The sequence below is a fragment of the Juglans microcarpa x Juglans regia genome, chromosome 7D (genome assembly GCF_004785595.1).
Source record: "Juglans microcarpa x Juglans regia isolate MS1-56 chromosome 7D, Jm3101_v1.0, whole genome shotgun sequence".
NCBI lineage: Eukaryota > Viridiplantae > Streptophyta > Magnoliopsida > Fagales > Juglandaceae > Juglans > Juglans microcarpa x Juglans regia.
The window spans coordinates 20,785,276-20,799,714 of record NC_054606.1 but is presented as its reverse complement, the minus strand read 5'-3'; the positions used below and the strand labels follow the sequence as shown (position 1 = coordinate 20,799,714).

Sequence of the window (14,439 nt, the reverse complement as noted above, 5' to 3'; positions counted from 1 at the left end):
CTTCTGAGTTTCTTGAAGACTTAGGTTAGGATTGATGATTGTGTATTGCTTCCCATTCTAAGCCTCATTACTCTAGTTTCCCTCGATTGAAGATTTATCCATCTGTTTTTCACTATGACCATCCCATTCAACTATTTGTTTTCCTTTATCATAAGCTCATCCAGATAAGTTATTATTACCAAGTTGTTGCTCCTAACCAGCTTTTAAAGGATCATCTTCCTAGTTTACCTGAGTACCCTGGATAATAAGTACTTCCTTTTTACTAGGACCCTCCTCATGGCCTTGATTAAGTATCTACCCCCCCCCCCCCTTCCCCCATCTTATTTTTCCATTATCAAATAATTTGAAAGTTGTGGCCCTTAACCATTGGCCATATTGAAATTGTTCAATACCTGAGTTATAAATTTTTGTTTTCCCCTCTCCACAAACTCTACCAACATGTTTGATAACCCCACAGTTAAAACAGAATAAAGGCAACCTTTCATATTTGAATTCCACCTGGCTCAATCTACCTTCAATACTAACTAACTTTCCACGGGGAATAGGTTTAGTGATATCCATGTTGACCCTTATTCTAAGAAATTTTCTCCAACTTATTCCTTCTCCATCCACATCTACAGTTAAAACTTCCCCTATATTGGAGCCAATTGTCTGTCCTCCTTTATAGGTCATTGCTGCTAAATGTAGACCATGTAATTGAATTCAAAAGGGTTATTGATAAAAATTCACCTCATTAGGGGGAGTGCTTCTGTCAACAGTTTGGATACAAATTAAGTGTTTATCAAAGGTCCAAGGTCTACCATTTATGACTCATTCAATATCTACACTTCTTTGAAATTCAACCAAGAACCTGTGATGATCCACCTCATTGAAGTTGATCGAACCCTTAGGATTCCAAACTTTGGTCAGAGTTGCTTTAAAAGCCTCTTTCTTGAAACTCTTGTCCATCAAAATTAGAAGAAGCAGACACCTCTGAGCTCTAGCATCTGCTCGTTTAGTCTCTTCTACTATGAGTTCCACCTCTTCTTTCTCAATATCTGTGAGTTTAAATCCTTCCCAGAGCTTTGTTAATTCTTCTACCATGCCTCACTGTGTACAACAATCGATTTCTTCTCTGAAATTCTAGTAACCTTCCTCCACTGCCTCACCCATCTAAGAAGGAAAGGACTACACCTTACCCAAAACGGAAAGGATCCTAATCATTTTTCTTTTTTCGAGTTAATTGATAAAGTAAATTTATTTTAAATGTAAATTTACAACTCTTTTACAATTCTATGTCAAGCATAGTGTAGTTATGTAAATATGAGTTCTTGTTAAAGCAAATTTAGTCTAACATTTCTTATGCTATGGCCGACTTAGGATTAGGTCCTTGTGTATTTGTTTTTTTTTTTTTTTTTTTTTAAATAACACCCCATGGTATGAGCTATTTAGAAATAGCCCCTTTAGATTTGTCGTTCATCGTCAATGGAAAACGCGTGGTCCAATCATAAACTACCACATATCAACTTTAACTTCTTTAAAAAAAAGTAGATTTCTGGGGATGAATAGAAAAATATTTCTTTTATAATGAATAAATAATTTCTAAAATTATTAAATCCGAAAAGTTAAATAAACAAACTAACAAACAAACGCAACTATTGCGGACTCAACAAGTTAATATTATAACGTATGTCCTTTTCTGCTTGATTATGGCGTGGTAGCGATGCGCTATATTAGCATTTTTGTCACTGGACTAATGATAGTGTAATTCTATATACAATCATGAAATACGTAAACACTACATAATCGGCTTGAAAAAAAATGAGATTTATTATTAAAAAATTAATTTTTTTCATGTGAGATATATTTTATTCATTTTTTTCAAAACGATTGCATAATAGCTACACAATTCATGATTGTAAATATCTTTTCTCATATTATAACATAGGATGGAGTTTGAAATATCATCTTATTCTAATGGGCCAATTTTAAGATTTTTTAAACCACAAGAACCAATACGTAAAAGGTCCAAAGTCCAGAAACCCTAAACAATAATTTACCCTAAAAATTAACTAAAATGGCTTTGTACAGCGGCATGCTGAGTTGAACACATTGCTCTTTGCATGCCGTGTCAGTCTAACTTTTAAATGAAACTTATAGGTCATATAGTTTATGGTACAAGAAAATACATCTTTGCTCTATTCACACTTTCACAATAAACCGTACCTCATTTCCATTAAAGAATCCAAGAGTCCAGAAATCTGACTTAGACCAAAAAAAAACCATATACACAAGCAAGATGAATCCTAATTGCATGCTCCAATGAGAGAAAAAGTCCAACTCGACATTCTCAATGACTCAAAACTAGATACAACGTTTATGATCTAAAATTACAACACAAACAGATCCATCCGGGATCCTGAAATGTACAAAAATATCTCTATAAGATCTCTAGAGCCAAAAAGTCTCATCTTCAAGGAAAATTAGATTTTAGGCTGATATTTTACCATCCGAGCCTGAGGGAGTCGCGCTTAGAATCGGAAAGCAGTACAGCAATTCCACGTTGGTGGAAGACATGAGCTTGACAATGTGATGGTGAGCAATAGCAGCAGAAAAAATCTTCTCTCAAATCCCAACCCACTTCACCCATCTAAAAATCCGACCAACTCTGAAGGGCAACTCATAGTCTTTGGTAACAGCAGGTTCTCTCCTTGCAGCATCTGGTTCAGACCAAACATACACCCCACGTTCCTGCTGACTACCAGGTACAGTGTTGTCCAGAATAACAGCTACCAGGAATGCAATCACCATGTGCAATGACAGTAATGTGTTCAGGACATAGTTCACCTGCACATAAACCATATAAACAAAAAGTTAGCCGGATGTTAGTGCACAAAGGAATCAGTTTGCATTTCTGATGTTCAATTATTCGTGAGTTATGGCGGTGGCGGGAGCAATATCCCACCAATTTGCAGTTTCACCAGGGGCCTGATATGCAAAGATAAAAAGTACAGCTTGTAGCATCAACTTCATGATGTTACTGCACAGCTAGCTCTTTACATCCACAACCATATAAACTCGCAGAAAATAAAAGGAGCAACCAACAGATGTAAAGATTGAGTCCAGAAAGATTGTGCAATGAGAAGTCAAATTGATGGAGCCAATCATCAATTGCTCTAATATCCAGGCAGCTTCGCATGTAAAAGAGGTCAATTTTACTTTCTTGCCACAATCAGACTGACTGCAACCATCTAGTTGTACACAATGGAAATATAGATGGATTGAAGGAAGGTAATCCAAGAGTTGAACACAGCATTTACAAGTATCCAATCAATATTGTCATTTTAGCAGGCCATAAGACAGATGAGAGAGACAGAATAAGAGGCGCTTTCTTATTACAAAAAGGTCAGAAATAAGCATACCCCTCCATATTTGCTGCGGAAAGGCCCATGAGAAGCCACAATGTAAGGCTGAAAATAACTTGGGACAGAGAAGTTGCTATTTGGGGACATGTCATACTGCTGAAAGTAAGCTGGTATTGAAAGAGAGAAAAACAAAGATAATCCAACAATGATAATATTCCGTGAGCTTCCAGCCTCACTATAACGTAGATTTGACAAGCCCAAAGCTGTAAGCATCGCCCACATGAAGCACAATAAAGCAGCAACCATGACTTCAGGAATTGATGCTATAAAGCCTCCAACTTTACCTGTAAGGCATTAGGTACATACAGAGTAAACATTAGTTAATAACATGAGAAACAAGAAGCCTTATGTTGTATATTGTTGTAAACATCAATTAATTAGAATTTGTCACAGTAAGACCAAATGGTGGTTTCCCTAAACTGAACCTGTATTTCCAGGTTGTTCAGGTGGTAATGGAGTCTCAACTCTCAAGGTCAAAAAGATCAGCAAATTTAAATCCCAGCAATACCCTAACCTCATATCCTCTTTCTTTCTCCCAAAAATACACAATATGATCAACAAGCATGATGATAATATAACAATTCGGTATACACAGCACACTTGATAATCCAAACATCCTAATTTAGCAAGATATTTCTTGGCGTGCTATCTTTGCATATCATCTTCTTTTTTATGACAAGAAATCCTAGAAACCCTGCAATCGCAACATGACTTTTACCTGGTTAAACCCCAAACCCGTGTAGCGCATCCCCATCACATGGATCAGGTAAATCATTGACTTTGCATATCATTGACTTTGTGGTATCAAAACTTTACATGACACAATTACAGCCCCACCCACTGCTTTCATTATGTTGAAATTAACCTCGAACTAGTACTTGTCTGTGTCATTAGCTCAAAATCCAAATTAACAGAGTTGCTTGTATCATCCGACCCAACAATCTTGGGTTTAGTTGGGGTCAAGAAAACTGTTCACTTTCCAATCATTGAACTTGAAATGACACATTTGTTTATTTAATTGGCACCAGATGTCCAGGAACAGCGTCCAAACTAGTCCCGGGGGTGCACAGGCCCTCAGCAAGGAGTTTCCCGCAAGTACACCTCGGGTAATTCAAGGAGAAAGTCTCTCAGTCCGATGGCTCCTAGAGATTGTTTGCACCCAAGGGGATTTGAACCTTAAACCTGGGGGGAGCATACCCCTAAGCCCAAGGCCTTTACCACTTGAGCCAATCCCTAGGGGTTAACTTGAAATGACAAATTAACCAGCATCTGCACAAAGAACCATCTGCTCTCCTATCTGTCCAACCAGAGGTGGAGGCAAACCTCCCTCAGGCCCATTCTGAACTTCTACACCTAGAGCCACTAGTTTAGAAGCTATCCAAAAATATGCTGTCTCCCTGGTTTTTCATTTTAGACCTACTTGACTTGCAATTTGATTATGGATGAAAGAAGACAAACTGGGCCATCGCTGGAAAGACAAATGCAGGCCAAAGAAATGTGGCATATGAAATTTGTAGTAAAAAAGTTGCAGAGAAAATTCAGAGCATATGTGACCCAAAATACACCCAAAGAAGAAGAAAAAATAACTTCTTGTGGTTACCAACAGTGCTTATACAGCTTACAGTATATATCCTATGATGCACATATCTAAGAAGTTGCATCATTGTGTACCAATCGCAGACGATCTCAAATTTAATTGCCAGGTTATCATCGATAGATTTTTGGAAACAGAAAACAAATACTCACCTACGAGGGATAAGACTATCAAAACACATGCACCTAATTCAACTGCTCTGCGGCTTCCCATTTTGGTCACAGCAATAGTGTGTACATTTTCAGTTAGAGTGGTGGACCCCGTTCCTGTACCCCAAAGACCAGCCAAAACACTCGAAAGACCTTCCAGGCCAATCCCTCGGCTAAGAACACCTGGGGTTGGAGGTCTTGATGCAACTAACAATGAAGATGCATGGTATGATCCAACCTAATCAGTTTAAAACAAAGAAAAACCCAAATAAGAATCAGGCGAAGCATACAATTTTTTAGGCACATTAATGAGCAGATTTGTACAACAAAATGCAATAAAGTTGATAAAAATAAAAATTTAAATTGTACATGAATTCGTGTGGGAAACTAAATGTGGCATGTTTGACTGAATCAGGCATCAAGGGTATGTTCAAGGAAATTTTATAACAGCAAAAATCCATCTGAATCTGTTCAACTAACCTAAGAACTCCACAGAATTTTGCAGAAAAAGTAGAGCCAACCACAATGTTGTGAAAGAAATGTCTAACGCTGTAATGGGACAAGTTTCATTATCTACTGATTGAAAATCTTAAAATTAATAAAGATGGCATTCTTAGTAGGGAAGTCCTGAAGTCAGTGCAGATGAGATTTTTAAGGACAAAATTTGGTATTCATCGTCACACTCCCTTTATGGAATAAAAAAGATACAGTTCCAGAATTTTAGATAATTATAATATGAAAATTTTCCTTGCTAGAGATAGTCCTATGCATTATTCCATTCATTATTTGTTGTTGCTAAGTCCAACAAATTCAATTTCAACAGTTTCGCCCATGTCATAACAAATGACAAATTTTTCAAGTGAAGAACAATACTCAGGCATTAGGTTCTCAAGCAAGCCCCTTTTCTGGCAGGTCACAGCCAAATATTTAAGTGCACACCTTATAGATTTAGAGAAATAAACATACCACGTGGAAAATTGTGGATCTCTCACTTTTACAATTATGGGTGAGTATTGTAAGTCAATAATTAATCACCAAAAGATGTTTAACGGTGAACTTGGAGAAAATTGAAAAGAAGGTTAAATTGAACGAAAATTATAAACCGACTTCTTTAACCTTTTTGCTCCTTCCAGTTAGGTGTATGGATTATATCCACTCTGTTTACCTAGAATTACTCATAATAAAATAATCTCACTTACCAAAAAAATTATAAATCTTGAAGAGAAGTGTTAAGTCGTGATAAATGATAGAAAACTAACCGAATCGACTGATGAGATAATAGACACCGCACACATAACAAGAGCCATTTTCCAGTGGAAGACAGGAGTACCCCATTGTAATGGATAAGGAAACCTGAACCATGGGGAAGATTTTAATGCATGAGAAGTATCAACTCGACAATGTTTCATCCTTGAGAGATACTTTCTGCAGTGCTCAGATATCATATTCGAAGCAGGCACATTTACATCACAGCCTTTGTAACTATAAACTCCCACTTCAGTTAGCAGGAAAGCAGCTGCCCATGTGATTGCCAGGCCCAATGGAACCTGACAATAAAATAAGGATAACCGCATTACATTATAAGAAATGTGTGCTCTATTGTTTGTAAATATACAGTTGTATCAACAATCAGAAAGAGAACGAATAACAAGATGAACTTGTAATAGTAACTTACCGCATATATTAAAAATATACGATGACCAAAAACAGATATCTTACGAAGATACTGCAGAAAGTATGGAAACAACAAATTAGATGTTTCTGGCACAAAATCCAATCGCAAAAGAAATGTCAGACATTTAACATGTTCAGTGGAGACAAGGATAAGCTAGATGACGTTACAAAACTGCTATAATTTAACATGAATCTACAGTAGTTCCACCATACTTACAAGAGAAAAAGTAATGACCAGTAATATCTGCACTGATCCAATCTCCAGACAGGTACCAACAAGTGGGAAACCAAAGCTATAAAAAGAAAGTCCAACAGCAGCAACTGTTGGGGACACAACAACTGGATTGATCAACCTGAAAAGGGAAGGCCAATGAACTGAAGTTGAGTTATTGGGTGTATCATTCAAAAGGCCTGACAATTAATGCAACAGAATATTAAATTTTGCACTCAACACAGAAATAAGCTACACTTGTAACAAACCACCACTCATGCAGTATGGTTGAGTATAATAACATCTAAATGCTACAACCACATTATTGACTCATGCAAATTCATCCAAATTAATACACATACTTGGGGTCAGTTATTTATAATAAAAAAAAAAAAAAAAAAAAAAAAAAAAGAAAAACATATTTCGGGTCTGTTTGTTAATTGGAAAATTCAGGTTATTATACTACATTCTCCAGTGTATAGCTTGCTGGAAGATTTAGTGAGCAACTGAGCAAGATAACCCCCGGGAAAGATCAGAATGAAATATACAAGTAAACAAATCATTTTCTTTCAAATGTTGTCCACTGAGAATATGTTTGCCAAAAAGTTATCTTCCACAGGACAAACCACATCTTAGATTAATTAAAGAAATGATGAAACTAAAGCACAAATGCACAATAAGATCAGAGAGAACAATGCAAAAGATCAGAGAGAATCACAGCAATCACTATTCTGAAAATAGTCTTTTGAGAAAATCAGCAAGCCAAGCCAACGAGTGGTCCCTACAGAAAGAAACTTTAGTTGCAGTATATTAGGTCAAAACCACAAACCATAATTTCAAAACTTACTATCCAAATCTTACTAATAATGATTTATTTTAAGGATTATTGGCAGGGTTGGTTTCACTGCCCCAACGGATATCAATTCAATGGAGTCTAAACTTTCTCAGTAAAAATAACTCATATTTAAGGCTGTTTGGAGACATCACAGGTTAGTCGGCCTCAAAGGGTCAACTTTGACAAACAAGGACCAATGCATTCTACGAGTTTTAAAGACTAAAACACCCGTCAAGGTGCAGCCTAGTGGTCAAAGTGCAAGCATGCAATGAGATGTAGATTCAAACATTTTGGGTTCAATTTCGCATTATAAGTTCCCATGGTTACCTAATGTAAGGTTCTGGATGGTGGGGCCATATATCTAGAGTTTCCTCTCTAGAGGTGTTAACCGTTAAGGGTCCTGCCTTGGTGAGGTTTCGCATAAAAGAGAGAGAGAGAGAGAGAGAGAGATAGAGAGAGAGAGAGAGAGAGAGCAAGCATAACCAGAAAAACTATTCCAAGTGGCTGATAACTTTACTTTCTCTTTTCTTCCTGGGAAAATGTTGGTTGTCGTTGTTGGATATTATATTTTACCAGGTCAAGGAAGGATGGATACAACCAGTTTGGTGGTAATGGCATCCAACAAACATAGACCAAATATATTTATCTTCAGTTATCCAATTTATGTTGAAGAGCTTATTCTATACACTCAAAATATTATATTCTACTAAAAAGAACTTGAGTTAATTTTGATTATTGAAGGCACATATTGGTATGATTCTTTCTCCCCCATTCTTTTTTCTTACTCAACCATTCTATCATACTTTAATAGTGCTTCTTACAGCCCAGACTAGCCACAAATCTTATCCATTCTTCTCCCTTTTCAAACCCAAGTCACACCCCTTGTAAAATCCAAAGTTCTCACAACTTTTTGGCTAACAAATAATCCATCATATCAAATCTAAATTCCTCCAAACAGCTTTTCCCATAAAATTTCAGCAACCAGCAGTCTTCAAGTTTCAGCACCGTTTGTCTTTATACCTTCCTTTTTTTTTTTTTTTTTGTAAGTAACATTTGTCTTTATACTTAATCCTTTCACAACCTTATTCAATCAATAAACCCTAAACCACCTCCTCTAAAGTCCCTAGCCCAAATCCTACAGGCTACAACCAACCATATTCTATTGCAGGTAGGTTTCTCAATACATTACCCAAATCACCCAATTCCAATAGTAAGGACCCCAAGTTGGCGTGAACATAAAATGAATCAAACCCAAAGCAATCAAATTAAACCTACTGAAGCAGCAAAACTTTTGACCCCTAAGTTGACTAAAGCCAACTAACCAACAGAGGCCTAGTCCACAAATTCAACAAGTCAAAACCTAGGAAAAGAAAAGCCCTATAAGTAACTATGTTGTAGGCAGTCTCTCTGCTAGATTATTTTCTTTTTATTTTATTTTATTGGCACTAGGTGTCCAGAACAAAGTCAAACTAATCGTGGGGGTGCACAAGCCATTGACAAGGAGTTTCTTGCAAGAGCACCTCGGGTAAGTCAAGGAAAAATTCCCCCACGATGGCCCCGAAAAATTGTTTGCACCCAAGGGTTCAAACCTTAGACCTAGAGGGAGCATACCACCAAGACCAAGGCTCTTACTACTTGAGCCAACCCCCAAGGGTTTAGTCTCTCTGCTAGATTAACTACGAATGTAAGTTATTAACTCAAACCCTAAGTAGAACAAGTTAATTAATATAGGCCTGATGTTCATGAGATTTGATAAATGCTGAGTTTAATCATTTAAATTATATTCTTTAACACTCACTTGTGTGCGAGACAAAAATCACAAGGACCCACTAAGTAGGGAAGGAATTTGATATTTTAATTTAAAGGAAGAGCAAATTAAGGGTTCAAAATTATATTTTGAATACCGTACCGGATGTCGTACCGGTCAAGGCACTAGAACGAAATATTTCGGTACCAGTACCGTTTCGGGATAGTCAATATATGAATAAATTATATATATAAATATATGTATATAAATTATATTTCAAAATAATAGTCTATATATGAATAAATTATATATAAATACATATATATAAATTATAAATAGCCTAGTCTGAATTGGGGGTCAAAAAATGAGCTTGTAGTGTGAAAAAAAAACCGAAATATCGGCCGGTACAGGCCGGTATTTGGGCCGGTACGAAATATATATAATACCTGTACCGGCCCAGTGGCCGGTACGGCAAATACCGACCGTACCGGCCGGTACAGTACGGTATTAATAACAGTGGTTCAAATTCAGGACAACTGTTCTGGTACAATATTAAATCACCAATCATGCCGAAATATTAAAGTGATGGGAATAGCAAATTTCATCATTTAAATTATATTCTCTAACAAGATCCATAGATGATTAGTTTGTATTAATTGGGCTTTCATCATGGCATGCAAATTTACGTGATTCATTAATATTGTTGCTCGCCTACTCTTTTTTAGCAACAGAAAGACTAGATACCCTTCCAATTTAATATTTGAGATACATACAAGCTATAATTTGTTTCATAATTCACCTCTTTCTACAAGTAGTTTGTTTCACAGCTCACCTACACGCTTCTAGTTTAAAGTTCAAATCCCGATTGCATTTACCAAAAAGATAAAGTTAGAAACAGATTAAGAATTAGTTTCAGACATCACCATGTTCTAGGCATGCGTTGGGAAGTCACAAAGGACATATTCATACCTTGGCATTTTGCAATATAGTTTTCAATTTTGCTGTGGATACGTTGCTTGATCTAACTTTTGGCATATTTCAATTTACACATTTTGGCCTAACAAATATTTTAGTTAAACACATTGTTATAATATGTTTTCTTCTAGTTTTATTTGGATGATTTCTTGAAGTTGGGTTGAGCAAATTATTCGAAGGAAAATTAAAAAGTTAGGTTGAACAGCCAATTGGGACTACCTAAATGGCACATAAGCCACCAATACATTGGTCAGCCAATCTTAAGCTACAACAGGGTCAACTTCTCTGACATTCATTGGAAGGGTAAGCAGCTTTCCCTGAGGCAACCAAGAAGTTGCACCAGGGCTGCAGCCTATCATACCAATAAATTTTGTCCTTCTTCCTGGATGGGAAGGGAAGTGAATGGGAAAAACTATAAATTTAGATTCAAATGGGTGTTATACCGCATTTGTTAACTCAATGTAATATATGTCATAAGGTCAAAATAATCGAATGTATGAATGTATCATATCCTAATAAATAATGAAGGGCATGATTCATAACTTTATGCAATCAGCTTATCAATACATCAATTAGAGCAACTTATCCAATCCCCCTTCAAGCTTCCAAAATTGACCGATTCTAATTTGATAAATGGAATGCAAAGCACTTGATAATAATAAATTTGGAATGTGAAGAGATATAAAGATGATAGAATCAAACCTCGATAATACAGACATCAGTCCACTATATCCAAGTAAAGCTTGAAAAGCTGAAGCTATTATTATGGCGCCCTGTAGCTCCTTCATAATGTGCTTGAATTTCTACATGTAAAATGATTCTCTCAAGTATATCAAAAATGCAATAGAATAAAAGAGCTCGATATATATCCATACTTTTTTAACTTTTTTATGGGTTTTTTTTTATATATTTGCAAGCTATATATCCATAATTTTTTTAATGTTAACAAAGGAACAGTATATAAAACATTAGATATTAAGGAATAATTGGCTTCTGATTGGAAGTCTATATATCACAGGTGATTATTATTCCTAAACGCTCTCATGGAATGTTAGTGCAGAAGAATGCTCACAAAGCATATCTATTAAATTGTTGACCAGAGGTAGTTAGAGAGCATGTAACAATTTGAGTGCAAACGATTAGTTTACACCCTCTAAATAAGTGTCAAACGAAGAATTTTAGAAACTTGCTACTGATTCCTTTAATTTTTTGGATCGGTAAACACTTTTTTATTGATTGCTACTGATTCCATTAATTCTTAACACCTTCTGCATTTCTTTTTATTTACCTTTTCAGGCAACACTTTGGGAACTTTACCGTGTGTTACAGACCACAAAACAGTAAGAGTTGACAGATAGGATCAACTGATAGAGACACAGAGAGAGAGAGAGACAGAGAATTCTCTGACACAGCTGCCACTCTCTTCTTTCCTTGTTTTATAAGGCTGTTTTCATAAGTGACTGAAATATAAAGATTATCTGTCTTTGCCTGTTCAATCATTACTTCTCTTAGCAACTACTGACAGATGCAATAATATCCAAGTTGCACTATCAGGTTCTAAAACAGTATGATCTCAACAGCTTACTAAAGTGATGGAATCAGGCCAATTATATATTAGCGGCAGCATTTCCTTTGAGAGCTCCTCAAGATATTAAGAAACAAGCTAAGCAAACAGTCTGTGCGATAGCAGAACATGTTTAAGCTTTATGCTTGTTAAGGTATCCCATATACATACCGATAAAAAAAGAAAGGTATCCCATATACTTTCCAAAAAACAAGGTATCCTATATCCTTTATGATTCAACTAGATGATTTTATGAAAGCAAATTATATCCATCAGTCCATTCTATAATGTAAAGAAGTGTAAACATAAATGCGTGTCTTCACACACATGCAAGTAAGGTACAATACACGACTCATTTTCTGTATTGTGTATAGCTCAACAATGTAACGGGAATGAACAGTGAAAACACAAATGGGAAGACGCTAAAATGTATTTGAACCATACCAAAGCATGACAAGAGGAGCTTACATTTTCGTTGAGTCCTTGAAACTCTGGGGAGTTGATGATTGCCAATGCTGGTGCCAGGAAAACAAACGATGGACCCTGTATCAGGGGCAATCTTGACCCAAAAGACGTATGCAAAAGTGTAGTCACCCCCGAAACAAAGAGGACTGTTGATAACACATTTGCAGTATCCTCCTAAACACACTAAATCCAATTAGACCAAGATAACCAGAACATTGTTTTTTTAACTACTAAACAAATCAGTCGTACATAAAATTCCAATAAGAAAATAATTACACTACTCACATGAGTTCCACCCATTGCGGGTACAATGACGAGCGGGATGAGAATCAACGAACCCAACATCGAAGTAAAATGTTGGAACCCGTATAGACCAATGGGAACTGAAAATTTACAGGGATAAAAATAAGCATAAGATTTTTCAAAAAAAAAAAAAAAACTTGCATGTAACTGAAGCCCAAAAAAGAAAGAAGAAATAATCGTCTTGAATTATTTTGTTTAAAATCTCAAAGTATCTAAGTACCACAACTAAACAACAAGAACCCCAACCATCATTCAAGAAAAGCACAATCCATTTCGAATTATTAATAAAATAACTAAACTCGATACAAAAAACACATTCTTTCAATAAATTATGCTATAGATAGTACCAGACAAGTAAGCAAGTGGGAAACTCACCAAGACCAGGTGTATCTCTGAGCTCATACTTCATATGCATGTGCCTACCCACAAACCCATCATCATCATCTACACTCTGTGGCAAAACATCCACCACTGCATCGCTCCTCACGGGCCTCCTTGACGCCTGCTCCGCGGGCCCGCCCTGGGCCTGCCCGTTGGGTCCCGAAATCTTCGGCGGCCCATCAGAGTCCCTCCGTTTCTTCACCGTCCGATCCTTATCCGTCTGTGGCTGCGGCTGCGGCTGCGGCAGCGTCGGAGGAACAACCTTCTCGCTCTCCCGCTCACCGTTCACGGCCCTAAGCCGACCCATCTCGAGATCCGGCTTAGCCGGGTCGGCCTCCCTGGGCTTCTGCGGGGGCGGCGGAGCTATCACCTGGCCCGAATCGCTGGCATTGGTCTCGCCGGAGAACTTGGGCTTGAAACCAGTCCGCTTGGCCCACGAAGAAGGCGGCATTGCCGAGGACTCCGGAGCCGGAGGCCACGGACCCGGACGCTGCGGCGGTTTCGGGTCAGAGTTCGACATCCTCACAACAACAGCAACAACGACAACAAAAAAAAAAAAAAAAAAAAATCAGTAGTATCGCATGGCTTAAACAAAGCGTATACAGATCTGATCTCTACGGTCAGTGCCTCGAGTCACTGCACAAAGTTCAAGAAATAGAGTTCCAAGATCTTCCCCAACCTAGAGCTAGAGAGAGAGAGAGATAAATGAGCTGTGAGAGTGAGTGCAGAGAGAGAGAGAGTGAGAGTGGGGTTAGGGAGACACTGAGGTAAAAGCCAAAAGGAAGACAACGAAGGTAGCGGTGGAGGTGCAAAAACCGCGTTTTTATTATTTTATTTCTTTAATTTCATACTGTCTTTGTCTCTCCTTTTTCAAGGCATTTAAAATTAATATATCGGTCACTTTTTCCCGAAATAATTGGACGTGGATATCATATGAAATATAAAGAAAAATATTAATAATATTAATAATAATATTCTGTTTTTATCTTATTGCCCTGCGTTAATATAGTTTAATAAATGCATGATACATTGACACGGTCTTAAAAAATAATATTTATAATTTTGAAATACAGATAATGCTACAATCATATAAGAATTTCAGAAAATAAATTTATAAATTGATATGATTTAATATGA

The 14,439-nt window shown here is 36.9% G+C and overlaps 1 protein-coding gene across 1 annotated transcript; it reads right to left on the bottom strand.

The window, feature by feature from the left end:
- Window positions 1-2,187: 2,187 nt before the first annotated feature.
- LOC121239200 (nucleobase-ascorbate transporter 12) lies at window positions 2,188-14,081 on the bottom strand. The gene is made up of 10 exons (XM_041136361.1): window positions 13,297-14,081; window positions 12,904-13,001; window positions 12,622-12,792; window positions 11,292-11,392; window positions 7,039-7,174; window positions 6,823-6,873; window positions 6,407-6,694; window positions 5,151-5,385; window positions 3,402-3,688; window positions 2,188-2,826 (listed from the first exon to the last, which is right to left on the bottom strand). The coding sequence occupies exons 1-10, from the start codon at window positions 13,820-13,822 to the stop codon at window positions 2,605-2,607; spliced, it is 2,115 nt and encodes a 704-aa protein (XP_040992295.1). The 5' UTR covers window positions 13,823-14,081; the 3' UTR covers window positions 2,188-2,604.
- Between the last annotated feature and the right edge of the window lie 358 nt (window positions 14,082-14,439).

What these genes read in the sequence shown, in the direction of transcription:
- LOC121239200 (XM_041136361.1), bottom strand. Translation starts at nt 13,822, where the DNA reads ATGTCGAACTCTGACCCGAAACCGCCGCAGCGTCCGGGTCCGTGGCCT. An exon ending in TTCAAGGACTCAACGAAAAT is followed by an intron (nt 11,393 to 12,621) that starts GTAAGCTCCTCT and finishes TTTTACATGTAG; the next exon opens with AAATTCAAGCACATTATGAA. An exon ending in GATAGTCTTATCCCTCGTAG is followed by an intron (nt 3,689 to 5,150) that starts GTGAGTATTTGT and finishes AATGCCTTACAG; the next exon opens with GTAAAGTTGGAGGCTTTATA.